Here is a 17772-nt window from a genome sequence, read left to right as displayed (position 1 = left end):
TCTGTGTAGATCAAGTTGATGGAACTTATATTCCGCTTTGTTTGTATGATTTACAAAAAAGACTGGCAGTTCAATAGTTTGATTAATATTTCACTGAGAACAAACCTTGGGGACGAAGGAAGGGTTAGTGCAAAGGGAAACTCTGTCTCTTTGGAATATCAAGTAAGGAGGTTTAACTGAGAGTGCTTGCAGCTCTGACACTCTTATGATGGACATAATGGCTACAAGAAAAATGGTCTTCCATGAAAGGAACTTTAAATCACATGTATGTGAAGGTTCAAAAGGTGGTGAGGTAAGTTTTGAAAGAACAAAATTTAAATTCCAGGGAGATATAGGTTCTTGAAAAGGAGGTCTTAGTAAGGTAGTGCCTTTTAAAAATTATTTACAGAGTCTGTGAGCCATAAGATTAGGTTCATGTTGTCCCAAATGAAAATTGGAGATAGCTGCTAATTGAACTTGGATTGTAGCAGCAGCTGATCCCTGACAAAAAAGTTTGGTTAGAAATTCTAATACTAAGGGAATGGAGGCCGTGTATGGATCTATCTTCCTAGCTTGTGCCCAAAGAGAAAATCTTTTCCATTTGCTAGCATACAATTTTCTTGTAGAAGGTTTATGACATGATGGCCGGCTAAGAACTTGCTGTATTCAACTGGACGTATAAGAGAATTTAAGTACCTTTATCTGCTCTTTTTTTTCAAAAAAATACAGTATTTAAATTGATTTTAACTGTGTGGAAGGAATATTAACTGAACTGGAAGTTAGTCAGTGTTTGCTGAATTTTGTTATTTGCTAGTAATTACAGGTGTGGGGGTAGTCACATTCTTTGATTTCCTGTCCTTGCCTATTTAAGTGGTACAGTGTGAAATATTTTCTGCTTAAAAACCTCAGCTTTGGCCGGCTAAGAACTTGCTGTATTCAACTGGACGTATAAGAGAATTTAAGTACCTTTATCTGCTCTTTTTTTTTCAAAAAAATACAGTATTTAAATTGATTTTAACTGTGTGGAAGGAATATTAACTGAACTGGAAGTTTTGACTCTGCTCTTCAGTTAGTCCCACCCACCCTCCCTGTTTTTGTTTTGGTGTTAATCTTAGTGGCCTTGCAACTGCCCGCCCCTCTTGTAAATTTGTGTTTGGATACTCCTTCTGGGCCCATCTCATTTGCTCACTCAACTGAGTGCAGTGAGATCATATTCTGATTTCAGGCACTCCTACTGTGTACAAAGAGAGCATCTGGGAAACAGAAAAAAAAATGTAAGCTCGCTTCCTGCCTTTCCTGTTAAGTGGTATAGACTATTTGTAGGCTTCTGAGCCCCCAAGCCCTTCTGTGTTGGAGGGAAGCCTTCTAGCTTAGTTTTTTTTCTTATAACTAGCCAGTTTTCTAGTTTCAGCACTCAAATCTGTTTCTTTGATCTCAGCACTTATTCAGAAAAAAAAAAAAAAATTCATCTGCTTTTACTGTACTTGTGTTTCTACCTACTTTTTTTACTTTTGCATCATCTTAAAAGTACTCAATTATATTTATTACTGCTTGGTGTAACTCATTCTAAGCCTTTTGGTTTAAACACTTGGGCTTCGGACCAGTTGTTTTGCACTGAGAGGGTTTGTGGTCTGCACTGTAGTGGCAGAACAGGTAGCTTACATCCTTCTTGGTTGGGAACTGCTGATTGAGGGCTCAGTGTCTGTTATTCTAAAAGTGTATTAATTCTGGTTTAAGCACTTGGGCTTTCAGGCCAGTTATTTTACATTAAGAGGATTCGTGGTCTGCACTCTTGTGGGAGGAGAGGCTGGACTCTGCTCTTCTGAGCTGGGAATTTCTGGTTAAAGGCTTATAGTGCATGCATATCTGAACTGCTTCTTACTGAAGTTGGTGCGCCTTGTTTGCTGTGGCATAGACTGGATTTGGGCCTGCTGGATCTAGCTTTGTTTGTGTAACTTGAGCACTAATCCAGGCATTCTCTAAAGTATTCAATTGTATTTATTACTGTTTGGTAGTAACTTGATTAAAGTGTAGCTATCATTCTAAGTCTTTTGGATTAAGCACTTGGGCTTCAGACCAGTTGTTTTACATTAGGAAGGTTTGTGGCATTCACTGGACAGGTAGCTGTCATCCTTCTAAGTTGGGAACTGCTGATTGAGAGCCCAGTGTCTGTTATTCTTAAAGTGTATTAGTTCTGGTTTAAGCACTTGGGCTTCAGGCCAGTTATTTTACATTAAGAAGGTTTGTGGTCTGCACTCTTGTGGGAGAAGAGGCTGGACTCTGCCCTTCTGAGCTGGGAATTTCTGGTTAAAGGTTTATAGTGCCTGAATATTTGAACTGTATCTTACTGAAATTGGTACACCTTGTTTGCTGTAGCATGGACTAGATCCAGGCCTGCTGAATCTAGCTTTGTTTATATGCTTGTTGTTTGTTTGCTTGTTATTTCCCTAGAACGCTAATTCCACCTAATACGCGGCTTCTCAGAGCTTCTGTGGATCACTAGTGATATCTGCATTGCTTACTGTACTTATTTCCTTGTTTCACTTGAAAGAAAGTTACTGTTTGTCGTTTTTGCATTTAAGTTACCTGTAACACGTTGCACTTAAGTTACCTGGCACTTGCTCACTAAAGCAATTATATAAGTCAGCACTAAAAATTAAAAGCACTACACCCTCACTCCCCACTGGCCCTGGTTTTCAATTATTAAGGAATTCCCAATATTATTCTAGCATGTCCAAAGGTGAGTTGTCAATCTCCTCTCCGGTCCAGCTGGTGAATCTGGGAATCTTGAGGCAATGTTACAACTGCCTCATGTACACAGACAACCCTCTCCTCCTCCCAACAAATTCCAACACATGTGAGAGATGCAACCATATAGCCAAACTGGAGGCTAAGCTCTCTCAACTCAGTACTGGCATAACCAGTCAGGAGGAAAAGGAAACCACACTCACTACAATTCCAGTCTCACATAGACCTACCACGACAGCAAACCAAACACATAATCACACAAAACATACTCGGAGGCTCTAAATAAAGATCTGCCGAAGCAGCAGAGACCTCCAAAGCAGACACCCAAGCAGCCGCTACCCCAAAACAAAACACGTGCAACACATATCTTACAAAGCCAGTGTGCCGAACAGTCACAGCCCTTAAGACTAAACAACACACCTGATACACTTGTAATAGGTGACTCTATCATCAGGCACACTGACGTCCCGCTCACCAGGCTGAACAAGGACAGGGTCACGGTGAGCAGCCTGTCGGGCGCTAGAATTCGCCACATAACACAAGCACTCAGGTCACTCCAAGGCAAGTACAAATATGACTCGGTCATTGTCCATGCTGGTGTGAATGACCTGAGACGTACCTCCCTGGACTACATGAAAAGAGACATAAAGGAGCTCTCTGAGCATGTAGCCCAGGCCGGTATGACCCTGACCTTGAGTAGCATCTTACCCTCACCAAGAATGATGCCACAATATGAAGACAAGATGATCAATTTCAACAATTGGCTTAAGTACTGGTGTCATTCAAAGGGGATCCAATGCCCGTCAGCTTGGGATGATATGCTCGACAAGCCACGATGCTTCGCTAGGGACGGCTTACACCTGTCACCCCTGGGCTTTCGGATATTGGCAAAGGCTCTTGCTACCCCCATAGTGCCTTTTTTAGGCAAGGCTCAAAAGACAAACCCACCTCCATAGGTACCACAAGGAATAAGAAACTAAGAGTAATGCTACTCAACGCCAGAAGTCTAAACCTCAAGATATACGCACTCGAAACTCTCCTTAGCATGGAGAACATCGATATCTGTGCAGTAACAGAAACCTGGTTCAGGGCTCCCGAGAGCACCCCAGCACTACCAGGTTATACCTCATACCATGCTTTTCGGCCCCAAAACTTGGACCGAACCACAAAAGGAGGGGAGGTATCGATATTCATCAAAGATACCCACACCTCCAGGTTGGTGGCAAAGCACGAAGCATCAGAGACTATCCATGTGCAACTAACAGTGGGTATAACTGCCTTCCAGTTTATAGCCTGCTACAGACCACCCTCCCAAACCCAGGAACCCCACTCGGCCTTCCTGAGAACACTGGAAAATATGAAGGTCTCTCCAAACACCATTATATTGGGCGACTTCAACTACTCAAACATAGACTGGGAGCATTACTCTAGCTCCAACACCCTAGCCCAAAGGTTCCTAGAATTTATAAACTCAAATGCTATAACTTGTTACCACTCCCACAAGAGGGGAAAACATACTGGACCTGATCATCACCAACATGGGGACTCTATGCTCCAGACCAGAAGTGTATCCCTCACTGGTAAGATCAGACCATAAACTAATCTCACTGGATATTCACATCCCGACCCCACCCCCTGCCCAGAAAACCTCAGTGAAAAACTTCTCTAAAGCAAATTTCACACTCCTCAAAACTGAGGTGGAATCCTTCAAAGCCCCCGGGCCTGTGGAAAATACGGCCCAGACCGCAGAATCCTTTATAAACGCATTCTATGAACACCTTCAGGAATGCATGGATCATGCGATCCCAAATAAAACCAAGACCCAATCCTCCAAAGGCAGACGTCCTGTCTGGTGGACCCCAGCCATAAACAAACTATACAATAGAAGGAGGAAGCTACTAAACGATAGAGCAAAATCCCAAAAAGGGAAGTATTAGCAAAAAACTACGGGCACACATAAAATTGTCTCAGGCCAGCTTCGAGAGAAAAATTGCACAGGACACTAAGGATAATCACAAGGCTTTCTTTAGTTATGTTAGGAACCTGGGTGGTAATTCCCAGATATGCTCAGAATTAGTCCAAAATGACAAAAAATACACCGAACCCACAGACATTGCCAACATCCTAGCTGACAGGTTCAGCGCAAACTTCTCCCCCCCTCCCCACCAAAAGGGCAAATATCTATCCCAGCAGAGTGCTGCCCCCCTGACATCTCAGATGCTCAGGTAAGAGCCGCCCTCTCCAAAGCAAAAACACAGCATCAATGGGACCAGGCGGTGTCCCGGCTGCGTACTACATGAACTCCAAGAAGAGCTAAACCCAAACATAAAACTACTGTTCAATCTCAGCCTTACTACAGGATATGTGCCCAAAGAGTGGCGTACAGCAACAGTGGTCCCTCTCCATAAAGGTGGTGCCTCAACGGATCCTGGAAACTATCGCCCCATAAGCCTGACTAGCTTGGTCTGCAAAGCTATGGAAAGGATTATCATGGACCTCATAAATAAAGATATTGGGGACCTACAAACACTGGATCCTACCTAGTTCGGCTTTGTTAAGGGCAGATCCTGCCTCTTAAACCTGGTTGATTTCTTTGAAACAGTCACCAAGGCCATTGACGAGGGAAGGTGGTCCACACAGCCTACCTGGACCTCGCAAAAGCCTTTGATACAATACCCCACTCGGGCATTATAGATAAGCTCACCAGCTTAAATATAAACCCCTATGTCACTAGATGGATTGCAAATTGGCTCAAGGACAGAACCCACATGGTTAGAATTGCTGGAGCCATGTCAGACTCCAAACCAGTTACAAGTGGTGTCCCACAAGGCTCAGTCCTGGGACCTCTCTTGTTCGGTATATATTTCTCGGAGGTACAGGCCAACACGGAAGGACTGTGGCTGACCAAGTTCGCAGATGACTGCAAACTGGGTGCCATAATCGACTCTCCAGCCGACACAAGCATCCTCCAAAAGGGCCTCATAGAAACAGACAAATGGTGCCAGAGCCATGGCCTCAAGCTAAATGCCAAAATGTGTATAGTCATCCCCTTTGGCAAAAACAAACTGCCCACAAATTACCACATAGGTGGTAATCCATTAAGTACAGAAGAAGTAATTAGGGACCTGGGGACCCAAGTTGATAGCAATCTCTCATTTGACAACCACGTGGCCAAAGTGGTTAGAAAAACATTTTATATAGCCCACCTAATCATGAAGGGATTCACATCTAGATCAGGGACGTCATCGTGCCTCTTTACTCATCCCTCATCAGGCCCATAATTGAGTACAATGCCCCTTTTGGGATGTACCTTACCAGACACCTGCAGCAACTGGAAAGACCCCAAAAGTACCTCACCAAGAGGATCAAAGGGCTCAAACAGATGCCATATGCTGCCCGGTTAAAGAAAGTCCAGCTCTACTCAGTGGCATACCGCCTGTTCAGAGGCGATCTGTGCCTGACGTATAAAGCCATGTCCAACCCGGAATTAATGGACATGCTGCACCTCAGAAAATCCAAATCCCATCGAGCTACGCGCTCGAGAGACTTGAACCTCAGCACTGAAATAAATGGACATGCTGGAGGGACAGATTCATAACCCAGAGGCTCCCTTCACTCTCGAATAAAATCCCAGTCCAGGTTAGGCAGACTCCCTCATTGACTCTCTTCAAGAGGAATCTTGATGAGTGGATGGGAGATTGTAGGTTTACCTCGGGTATCACTTCTGTGTCACTGTTAGACAGAGGCACAGTATACTAACCTCGAAAAAGGGCATAGCAAAATAAATTTAAAATGGGTGGCGAAAGCCAAACACATTCTGACTAGGCTTATAAATGCTCTAGGGCAGATAGCCTAGTATGAACCTATGTGTAACCGCAGGGGAGAAATCATGAAGCCTGACTAGGGATGGAAGTGGAGCAGCCACGCTGTCAAGTTGAGGGTGTGGAGACAGGGATGGAACGTGCCTGACATATGTGTCAGAAGGTCTGGTACTGGGTCCAGAGTCCATGGATCGTCCAGAAGGTGAAGCCCGAGAAAGGGGAACCAAATCTGATGAGGCCAGTAAAGAGTGATGAGAATCATTCTGCTTCCCAAAGTCTTTGTTTTCTGGATAACTTTCGATATTAGCGGAAAGCGAGGAAAAGCTTAAAGAAGTCCTGAGGGTCAATTGTGGGCAAGTGTGTCTCTCGGTGTCTCCCCCGGGGGGGGTATAAGGGTGAAGTAGCTGCTGCATTTGGTATTCATTGGGGTGGCAAACAGATTGCAGCAAGGCTGTCCCCATTTGTGGAACATCTGTTCCGCGACTTTCTGATTCAGAGACTACTTGTGAGGCATCAAGACTGCCCTGCTGAGCTTGTTGGCTATCACATTGGTTCTCTCCGGGATACGTGTTGGAACTAGAAAACGTTGGGAAGATATCGCCCACTGCAAAACACGTACAGCCTCTTGACATAGGGGGTAGGATATGGTTCCCCCTTGTTTGTTTATATACCATACCACTGACATTGTCTGATTTGATTGCTATTGTCCCTAGAGGAATCAAGTCGTGAAGTGCTTGCAATGCTAGTAGCACTGTTCTCATCTCTAGAACACTGATATGCAAGTGAGCCTCATGTTCTTGCCATGTGCCTTGGACTGTCCTTCCTAGATAATGCCCCCCCCCACAATCTGGGAGGCATCCGTGGTGACAGTAGCAACGGGTTGGTGAGGAATGAATTGTCTCCCTATCGTTAGTTGATTGGACTGGATTCCACCAACAAAGGTCCTTTTTGTAAGATTCCGTTATTAAAATGGGATGAGACAGAGGCAGTTGCTGAAGAGACCACTGGAAAAAAGTAGCCATTGTAGAATTCTCACATGTAGTAGGGCTAATGGAACTAGAGTTATAGTAGAGACCATGGTTCCCAGTAATTTAAGCACCGTCTTCGCTCTGACCTTGTGTTGGGGAAGCAGGCTGTATATTTGTTGTCTTAGATTTTCTACTCTGTCTGAAGGAAGGCGAGCCATCATTGCGGCTGTGTCTATTTCTGCGCCTATAAAAGTCATATATTGAGAGGGTGACAAGTCAGACTTTTCCCAATTTATAGTAATGCCTAGCTGAGTACAGACTCAGATGGCTGAATCCCTGGCTTGTAGAAGTAGGTGCCTGGTGGTGGCAGTCAGGAGCCAGTCGTCCAGGTATGGAAACACGTGAAATCCAAGACGCCTCAAGTAAGCCGTTACTACCACCATGCATATGGTGAACACGTTGGGGGCTGTGGTGAGACCAAAGTGCAGAACACGAAATTGGTAATGACTGGCTCCCAGCTGGAAGCATAAATGACTTTTTGATGCTCTGTCCATTTTTATGTGGTAGTACGCATCTTGGAAGTCTATGCAGCACATCCAATTGTCTTTCCCTAACAGAGGGAGTATAGACTGCCGTGTTACCATTCGGAACTTGGATTTCTTCACTGATTCGTTTAACTTGCTGAGATCCAAGATGGGCCCTCTAGTCTCCTGTTCGTTTTGGCACTAAAAAGAATCTGGAGTAAGTTCCGAATCCTATCTGGTCTGTGGGGATGGTTTGGATGACTCTCTTTTGAAGCAACTTTTAGACTTCTATAGTTGCCTGATCCCTGTGATTGGGTATAACATCTGGGATTCTCTTGGTTAGATGAGGTGGAAAAGAGAAGGGTATGAGTATCCTCTGGAAATTATCCTTTGTACCCACTTGTCTTGTGTGATGTCGTGCCAGGCTTCTGGGTACAAAGAAAAGCGACCCCCAACTGGCTCCAGAGAAGCACTGCCGGGCCTCCCTTCAGGAGCGCTGATAGGGCGTCCATGAAAAGAATCGTGGTCACCCTGGTTTTGCAAACCCCCCTGCCTCTAGGGTGACGTCTACCACTATTTCCTCCTCTCTGCCTCTGGAGAAGGAATCACCCTGTGTGTCTGGGAAAAATCTCCCAGATTTCTTGAACCACATTTTTCCCCCTCTCTGACCTTTAGGGTATGGTCTAGAAGGGACGGAAAAATATACTCCCACGGCAGAGAGAGTCTTCCCTTCCTGCTCGCATCTGGTGAGTGTGTCTTTTACCTTTGGTCCAAACAGAGAGGAACCGTCAAAGGGGGCACTGGTAAATGTGGATTTGAAGGTCTCCGCAAAGTTACACAAGCACATACAAGAGAGTCTCCTAAGGGAAACTCCTGAACCCGCTGCCCTGCTCGCTCCATCTGCTGCGTAAGATATCAGCCTCATGGAGGAGTTAACAATAGAGTTTAAGGTAGACAACTGAGCAGTAATCTTATCAGGGACTCCTTCAGTTAAAGTACCTTGGAGCGTATCTCCCAGCTCTTTTAGGAGATCTCTTTGAAGCCTAGTGAAATGGGTGAGGTACTTCAACGATCTGAGTGTAAAAGCCGCAGAAGAAAAAATACACTTCCCATATCTGTCCATCGTTCGAGACTCTTTGTTCGGTGGGTGGACAGATGAGGAAGTCTCTGCTAGTTCCTTCTTTGTGACTGCTGCCACAATCATGGCATCTACAGGCACACCTTTGGTCAGAAACTCTTTTTCCTTAGAAGCTGAAAGGAATTTGTTGGGCCTTCTGGGGACTGGTTCTACAGTGTCAGGAGTTTCCCATACCTTTCAACTCACCAAATACAGCTCATCGAATGGTGGAGACACCCAAGAGGCTGAAGGTTGAGACCCGGAAGCCTTCAGGTACACTGACTCCTCATCAGAAGGGGTGATGGTGGGCCAGCCGCCTCTCTGTTTCAGGATCTCTAGGATATCTACGAAGGAGATATCATCAGAGGATGACCTAGGGGACGCTTCTGACTCCTAAAGGTCAGTGTCAGAGGTGATGGACTCAGCAGGGGGAGTCTATATGCTTCCTCTTGCAGGTTTTCTTCTGAGGAGGCTCCTCAGAAGGGTATTCTGGGGAGGTCTCAGAAGACTGAGGGCCACCCAAGGGGGGCTCCTGAGGCTGCGGGTCTCTGCAGTCATGAGAGAGGGATGGTGCTGAGACAGAGGTCGGAGCTTGAGGGGGAAGAACACTGGAACCCTTGTGTAGAGCTGAAGATCTAGACAGCACGCTCCTCATCATCTCAAAGGCAGATCCCCCCGGTTCTGATGACACTAGTGGTTCCGAAGAAGCAGAAGTAGCCTGCAGCTCCGAAGCAATCGGCTCTGAGATAGACGTAGGATCCGAGCTCAACCGAGCCGACGCACCGAGAGGTAGGCTTGGAACCGAAGAAGTTCGGGTCCGAGCGTCCCCATCATGGCCGACTGGTGAGCTTTGGCTCCTAAACACTAAGGACGGCACCAAAGGTGTCGGAGTGGAACACGGCTTCGAGACAGCCACTTGGGGTGCTGGAACCGACGGTTCCACAACAAACAGCACCGATAGATCTGGCTCTGAAAGACTGGCATGGCTCGGAGGAGGAACAGAAGCAGGTAATACAGTCTTAGACAGCTCCTGAACTGATTGGGTCGGAGCAGACAACAAATTTGCTAGCACGGACAACTTCAAAAGTCTAAGCAACACCCTCTTGACATCCTCCTCAGAAAGACTCCTGGAGGATCTGGAAGACAAGATAGGGGATCGAGATCTCTGCAAAATTGGAGATCTAAGTGTCACGGATACCGGCAGTAAGTCTCTTGACCGGCTCCAAGATATGGATTCAGCTAAAGGCTCCAAAAAACTTGGAGCCAAAACTGAAAGGTCTATATCAATAACCTCAACCGGCTCCAAAGGCAGAGGAGCTGAAGAGGTAGAAGGTTTGTCAACTTTGGCAACTTTCTCTGACGGTCCTTATTTGTGAGTCTGTGTAGGAGACTGTCTTTTCACCGACTTAACCGTCTCCTTTTTTGAAGAGGGAGACGTGGAGTGAGAAGAGGAAAAACTAGCTAAATCCTCCTCAAAGGAAGGTTTAAGGAGACCTTTCAAAATGAGTTTGTTCGTCCTTTCCTGGAGAACCCGGGAACTAAAAGAATGGCAAAAAGTACATGACTCCTTTAGATGTATGGCTCCCAAACAATACACACAAATACTATGCCCGTCAAGTCAGGGACATTTTTTGTGAATATTTTACACATTTCTTAAAACCCGAAGGTTTATGGTCTTTAGTTTCCTTAGACATAACTAACCTAGCACAACAGAATATAAATGTAGACAGACAATAAGAGAGAGGACAAGGTCCTCTAACTTAAACAAGCCTAGCCCTGCTCAAGAAACAACACACAAGGGAGAAAGGTAAGAGAGGACTAGGACCTCTAACTTAAACGGTCCTAGCCCTGAACAGAGGTGTAGGCGAGATAGAAAAAGATGAACAATAACTAGCAAGAGAAATGAAGGGATACCACTAAGGAAGGCCTGCGGAAACGATGGCCAACAATTTGCAATAAAACTTTAGAAACACACTAACTACTCGCAAGTTAACAGCAATAAGCTATTAATAATAAGCTAACTTTAAAGTCAAAAAAGAACACTATACATTTTTGAAGAAAAAATATTCCAACTTAGCCACGGCCAAGAAAGAGAACACTTCTGAACTTGTAGAGCGGCAAACGAGATCTGGGAATTGTTACTAGTGCGTTATGGGATACCTACCTTGCCACGAGCCAACTTAGAGCTCTGTAATCGGCTGAGTAGGAGCAGAGGATCGTCTCCAAACCCATATGTAAGAATGAAGGCGAGAGAGGACTACAGAACATTTATTGTTACAATCTATATTTGTATCTCTCTCTCTTTTTTTTTTTAATGTATTGGGAGCTTTTCTCCTCAGGTATCTATTGAAAAAGGGCTTCTTGCCCAGTCAGACTAACCCAGTTAACAAATGTCAAATAAAAATAAATAAATAAATTACCTTCTCTTTCTCAGAAATAATATGCATAGCATTCTCCACTCAGCTCTGTACTTCCCAAAAGGGCACCACTACATTTTTTTCTGTTTTGCAAATACTGACACTAACAGTAATTAAAAAAAATCTCTTACAGTTCTTTAGCTACCACAATCTCCATCCAACTATTATTAATTTCAGTTTATTTTTTCGTGGTTTCTGAAAAATAAATTAAAATTAATTTCTTTTCTCAACTTCGCTATGTCTCACAGCTGAGTGACCTAAGAAATTTTCATCATAACCAGCAATTTACCTTCCACATTCAAGAACTACTAATTCCACATTCACCAACAACTACTAATTCCCTATCACTAACAACACAAAGAGAAAAATCATGAAAGTCTAAGTAGCCATCATCAAGGAAAATGGCTTGCACTAGAGAAAGCTATAATGAATGTTAAAATTTCACACTTGTATGTTTTTGCTTTCTGAAACTTACCCCTCCAGTACGTTTATGGTGGGTCCAAATTATTAACAGTGTTTTATCCTTCTCATTCCTTCAAGGAATGAGAAGGGTTTTTATCTTTTCTCCCTCTACCATACGCATACAGGAAAATATACAAAGGGAAACGGGCAGCATTTTTTTTACATAAACTATCAAAATGACCTTTAATGACCTATGTGGTTGAGTCTCTGTTCAATGAACCAGTTATAGCCAAAATGGTTACTGCAACATATGCACAGCACATTAGACAAGAGTCAAACCACAGCTCTATAAAAAGAAAGTCTAACTCAGTTAAATGAAATAAATAAGCTTGTCAACAGACCTGACTTCCACTTTCTACAGGTAAGCATAACTGTGTCCAGGTAAACACAGCATATATGAAACAAACATGATACAATGTACTACATCATAAAGCGTATAAGTACAGAGGACTTGCCTCTAGACTTCATTTCTTCATTGCAAAGAACATTCTCACCACTAAAAGTCATACGTTTTGGAGGGAACATACAAGCAGTGGCACTGTAAGGCTAAAATGTTAAGAGAGACTTACAATGCAGAAAGCTAATCAAAGCATATGAAACTTTATTAAAAAAAACTGTAAGGGAAAACAATTACCAATAAGGCGTGCCAATGAAAGACTTCCGTTTAGCTATAGTTGCAGTGATTTGTGCTGATACTCCAAAGTCAGCTATCAAAAGGAAAAAGGTAAACATTAGAAATTCAAACACAAATCAGCTTCCTTACTATAAACATATGTACCTTGCAACACAAAAATAACAAATGCCACATTAGTTAGCTGCAATGCAAGTATAAATACACATCTGTGAATTGTGTAAATGGGTCTAATTTGGATTATCGAAATTTCACTTATCCAAAACCCACTTAATCGAGATGAAAACACTGAGCATTCAAATAGGTGAACATTCAAATCACCAGATTTCTACACAGTGAATGGAGGCAGCTGGCCAACATTCAACCAACAAACATGCCACATTATGTCAAAACCACCCAGGTGGCGGGCTGTACCCTCCACATCCCCCTTAACTAAATATATCAACTCCAAAGATCGCACTACAGTGGAGAAAAGGGCAAATTTCCCCATGTTGGCCAACTCCCCCCATTCCTTGTGTAGAAATCCGGTTATGCGAACATTCGCTTAACTGAACATTCAGCATTTTCTTCTCAATTAAGTGGGTTTCAGGTAACTGAAATTTCGATTACCTGACAGGGACCCATGTAAATATATATTTTATATACAGACGCACACACACACACACATATATATATATATATATATATATATATGTGTGTGTGTGTGTGTATATATATATATATATATATATATATATATATATATATATATATATATACACACACACACACACACACACACACACACACACACATGTATACAGTTATACAAACACATGCACACATATTTACAAATGCACGTATAGGTAATTAAAATTAAATAAATTACTAAACAAGTCTTCTCTTCATCACTCCAAAAAATTTTCTCATAGAAATTGGACTGACATATTAATGTGAATCTACCTACATCTGATAAATCCATATTGCCTGCCATTCATTTCTATGCCTTTCTGATTAAATGCTGTAATTAACTAGTCAAACTTACTGGTGTATAATTTGACACAGCCTGTCATTATTAAAAATATGGATAATGTATGATTTTTTCCAATGACATGGGACCATAACATCAAAGAGCAACCAGCTAAAGATCCTTAACAGAGGTAGTGTCAGGCAGTTCTTCATTTCCTCCACACATTTACTTGGAATAAGATCAGGACCCAATGAACAATGCCTTCACAACACCCAAAGAAATATAAGGGCATTCTAGATCAGAACTGAGTTTAAGTTCTTTTGGAAGGAAAAACATGCAAAATAGTCATTAAATAACTATGCAATAGTCTATTAGTTTCTACTTTATTACATGTGATAACTATCTCGCCATGATCTGACTTCTCGGCGTTAACATACTTAAAAACATTTTTTTTATCATCATCAGTGGTCTTAAAGATTCTTCAAATGCTTTTTTAATACTCTGTTCCATTTTCAACCTTTAGGTTATACTATTTAGATGTAGACACATACCATTTTCTTACCATGCCAGCTCCTATAGTGCCAGCTTTGTTTGGGTCACCGAAAATACATAAGAATGTATCAAATCCACCTTTTAGACCTATAGTAGATGGAAGGGGCTCCATAACTTATGGTTGTGCTAAATTTGTGGATTATAAGCTGAAACCCTTTATTTCAACTGATCACAAATATGCCGTGATTCTTGGGAATTTTTGACTTACATCAACAAGATGGAGTTCAAAGAACAATACTTTTTCTTGACTGTATATATTAAAGACCTCTATACTTCCATCCCGCATACTATACGGCTTGAATGGGTTAGGGATTTTCTACTCAGGAAAGGTATGAAGTATCAGGACATTGACCTGATAGAGATTATATTGGAAATTGTTTTAGAGAATAATTTTATTTTATTTTCCAATAATTTATTCCTTCAGAAGAGTGGCATTGCCATGGGTTCGCCTTGTGGGAGCAGTTTTGCTAACTGCGTTCTTGCCCACTGGGAAACCTCATTTCTTTTTAATTGTCAAACTTATAAAGAACATGTCGCCTGGTACACCAGATACCAGGATGACATGTTCTTTTTGTGGAAAGGTCCGAGACAAGCCATAGATCCATTTGATTTGGAATTATCTAAAGTCACCTCTTTTCTGGAATTCACCTATCAGGTGGATGAAAACATGATCAATTTTCTGGACATTTGTTTGAGTAAGGATATTGTTAAAGGTCAATTTAAATCTACAACATACCGTAAACCAACATATTCTAACATGTTTCTACACTTTACTAGCTGCCACCCTTTTAGTCAGAAAAAGGCTGTAGTTAAGGGCCAGGTTGTGAGAGCAGCTAGGATGGTGTCCAGTTTTGATGAATTTCAGGATGAATGTTCCCTCCTCAAACAAATGTTTTTAAGGAGAGCATACCCTGTAGACCTAATAGATCAAGTTGTACAAGAAGTAAGTATGGAAAGGCATTCAGGACATTTCCAACCTCTTATACAAGATAAACATGTACAGGTGGGTGCAATGGAAGTCCCCGGATGTATTGTTCTTTCAAAGACCAGAAAAAAATCAGAATTTGCAAGTTTTTTGACTACATATTCTACAGATGCAAGTAGGATTAAGGAAATCATGTATAAAAACTGGAATATCATACAACAAGATTTTGAGGTGAACAAAAAACTTGGGCATGATTTGTCCATTACCTTTAGAAGGGGTTCTAACCTTAAAAATCTGTTAGAGAGGGTTAAGACAGTATCCCGGGGGCAACATGGTACCTTTAAGTGTGGGAGATGCCCTCAATGCAAATTTATCCATACCTCTGATAATATTACTATTAGAGATAGGGATTATAAAATCTTGGGTTACTTTTCATGTGATTCACAAGATGTTGTTTATTGTGCTTCTTGTACTCATTGTGATGCATTCTATATTGGTAAGACCGAGCGTAAGCTAAAACAGAGGGTCTACGAACACCAATATAGTATAGCTAGGTCAATAAATACCAATGCCCTTGCAAGACACGTTATGTTGTTCCCAGAGCACAAATGTAGGTTTATGGTCTTGCAGAAAATTGAACAAAGCATCAGGGGAGGGCCATGGTTTTTGAGGCTCGAGGAAGTTGAATTGGAGTGACAAATACGGACTCTAGCTTATATTTTTCCTGGACTCAATGAACAAATATCTATTAAGTGCCTTCTTAAAAAGAAAGCCCTTAATAGATGAATTCTTTTTCAATTTGATAAAATGTCTAGTAGTAAAAGACATGTTAATGGTTAACAGTAGGAAGGTTTTTAAGGGTTATATAGGAAAATTGATATTATTGTCATTAGAATATATTAATGATTTTACATATAAAATTAGTATAACTTTTTTTGTTAAGTTTGGATTCTTCGGATGCAATACAATATGACATTAGTTGAGTTGCATCTTGTATTTTGTTTATATAACAAGTACCCAACGTTAAAAATTCGGCTCAGTAGTTTGTGTCTTTATATAATGTGCTTTTTAAAAAAAGTTTTTAAAAAAAGTTTTAATTGATTAAGTCTTATGCTTGTTAATTAATTAGTGCACTTATTAAGTAATTAACTGTGTATATATGTGTGGTTATATATAACAACTGGTCATAGTTTGAAGTTGTTTTGAGTTTGGTCTGAGGAAGCTGGCACATTTGGCCGGTGAAAGCGCTTACCATTTACTTGTGAATAAAGGAGTTTCGTTGTGGGAGTCTTCTCGCCTGCTTTGTTCTTTGTTATACTATTTAAATGTTCAATTATGTATTGTACTATGTATTATATAATTTTATAGCAGCACTTTTTCTTAAGTAATCTAATTAAATGTCTATTTCATCCAGGTTTATTACACCATTCTTATCACTTTACAATATTTCTAACCATCGGGCACCCACACTCCTCACCCAGGTTTAAAAGTTCACCTTTGCTTAACTTCTCCAGATCATAAAAAAATCTCTTTCTTGACAGGCAATGTTTAACTGGTAATTATCCTAAAACAGACTGAGTTAAGATGTAACATTAATGAAAATAAATCAAAGGCTATAGCCATAAATTATGTGCACGCACACACAAATAGGTTCAGCAATACCCATACATATGGGAAGACGATAAGATGAAATATTTAGGAGTATGGATTAAAAAAGGCATCTGTTAAGGCAGCTAAGGATATGTGGGAAAAGACTAAACTAAATACTATATAAAAACTGAGAAACTGGAAGCTCTTGTTTATGCATATGGACAGTAAGATACAAGTAGTGAACATGTTTTTAGTCCCCTTAATTTTATATACAGGTCAGGCATATTTTATCAACCACAGGAAAAATTGTGGACTATAAACAAAGAGTTGAAGGAATTTATTTGGGAGGGGAAGAGGGCAAGAGTTAAATGGGTTAATCTAATCTTCCTAACAGAACAAGATGGTTTAGGATTACCTGATTTAAGAGATATTTAGAGCTACACAGTTAAGGCACATAAGTTATAATTCAAAGTGGAAAGGGATGAAGATGGGAGTTGGATCAAGAAATAAGAGGAGATTGGGATTTTGGATGAAGATCCTCAAGGGGGATAACAACAACCATAGAGAAATATTATATTCACAAACTAGCAGAAAGCATTTTAAGAAAGTACAGTTGTGTAAAATCATGCCATAACAGTAGATGTCCTTTTCACTGTTACAGTCTTCTTTACCTAAGACACCTGCCAAGGATATCCCAACATGCAGCCAGTCTACCAAACGCTTTAGTACTTATGGATGTCATACATCACATATGTGCTCCCTGCCTACTGTATAGAGACATAAAGGTGATGTACTGACACACAAACACTCAGCACTGAAAAAGTCCCAAGAAGAACAGAATGCCCTTAGGGACAAGGAGAGCATGCACATTCATAACAAGAAAAAGGAAAAAGAAGATGAAGGACCCCCTCAGCCAGGAGGGTAAGAAAAGTACAGTTTTGTACCTACCATAAATGTAGATGTTCGAGTGCTAATACAGCTGCAGTCATAACAGATGGGTTCTCCTGCCGTCAGGCGGGTCCTCGGTTGGCCGAATTCCAAAGTCTAGGTCCGGCGTCGGTTGTCGTCGCTTCTTCCCTGACGTCAGTG

The 17772-nt window shown here is 41.7% G+C and overlaps 1 protein-coding gene across 5 annotated transcripts in view; it reads right to left on the bottom strand.

The window, feature by feature from the left end:
- MAP4K3 (mitogen-activated protein kinase kinase kinase kinase 3) overlaps nt 1-17772 on the bottom strand; it is a 2472041-nt gene that overhangs the window by 1708655 nt on the left and 745614 nt on the right. For all 5 annotated transcript variants that reach the window (XM_044057581.1, XM_044057598.1, XM_044057607.1 and 2 more), the window contains one exon: nt 12671-12743. In XM_044057581.1, coding sequence (XP_043913516.1) covers nt 12671-12743 — 73 coding nt within the window. The remainder of the gene's footprint in view (nt 1-12670; nt 12744-17772) is intronic.

This window comes from Protopterus annectens, chromosome 1.part2, assembly GCF_019279795.1.
Source record: "Protopterus annectens isolate FY-2018-M chromosome 1.part2, PAN1.0, whole genome shotgun sequence".
Taxonomy (NCBI): Eukaryota; Metazoa; Chordata; order Ceratodontiformes; family Protopteridae; genus Protopterus; species Protopterus annectens.
Note: the sequence above shows the minus strand (reverse complement) of the source record. Positions and strands in the feature narration are given on the sequence as shown.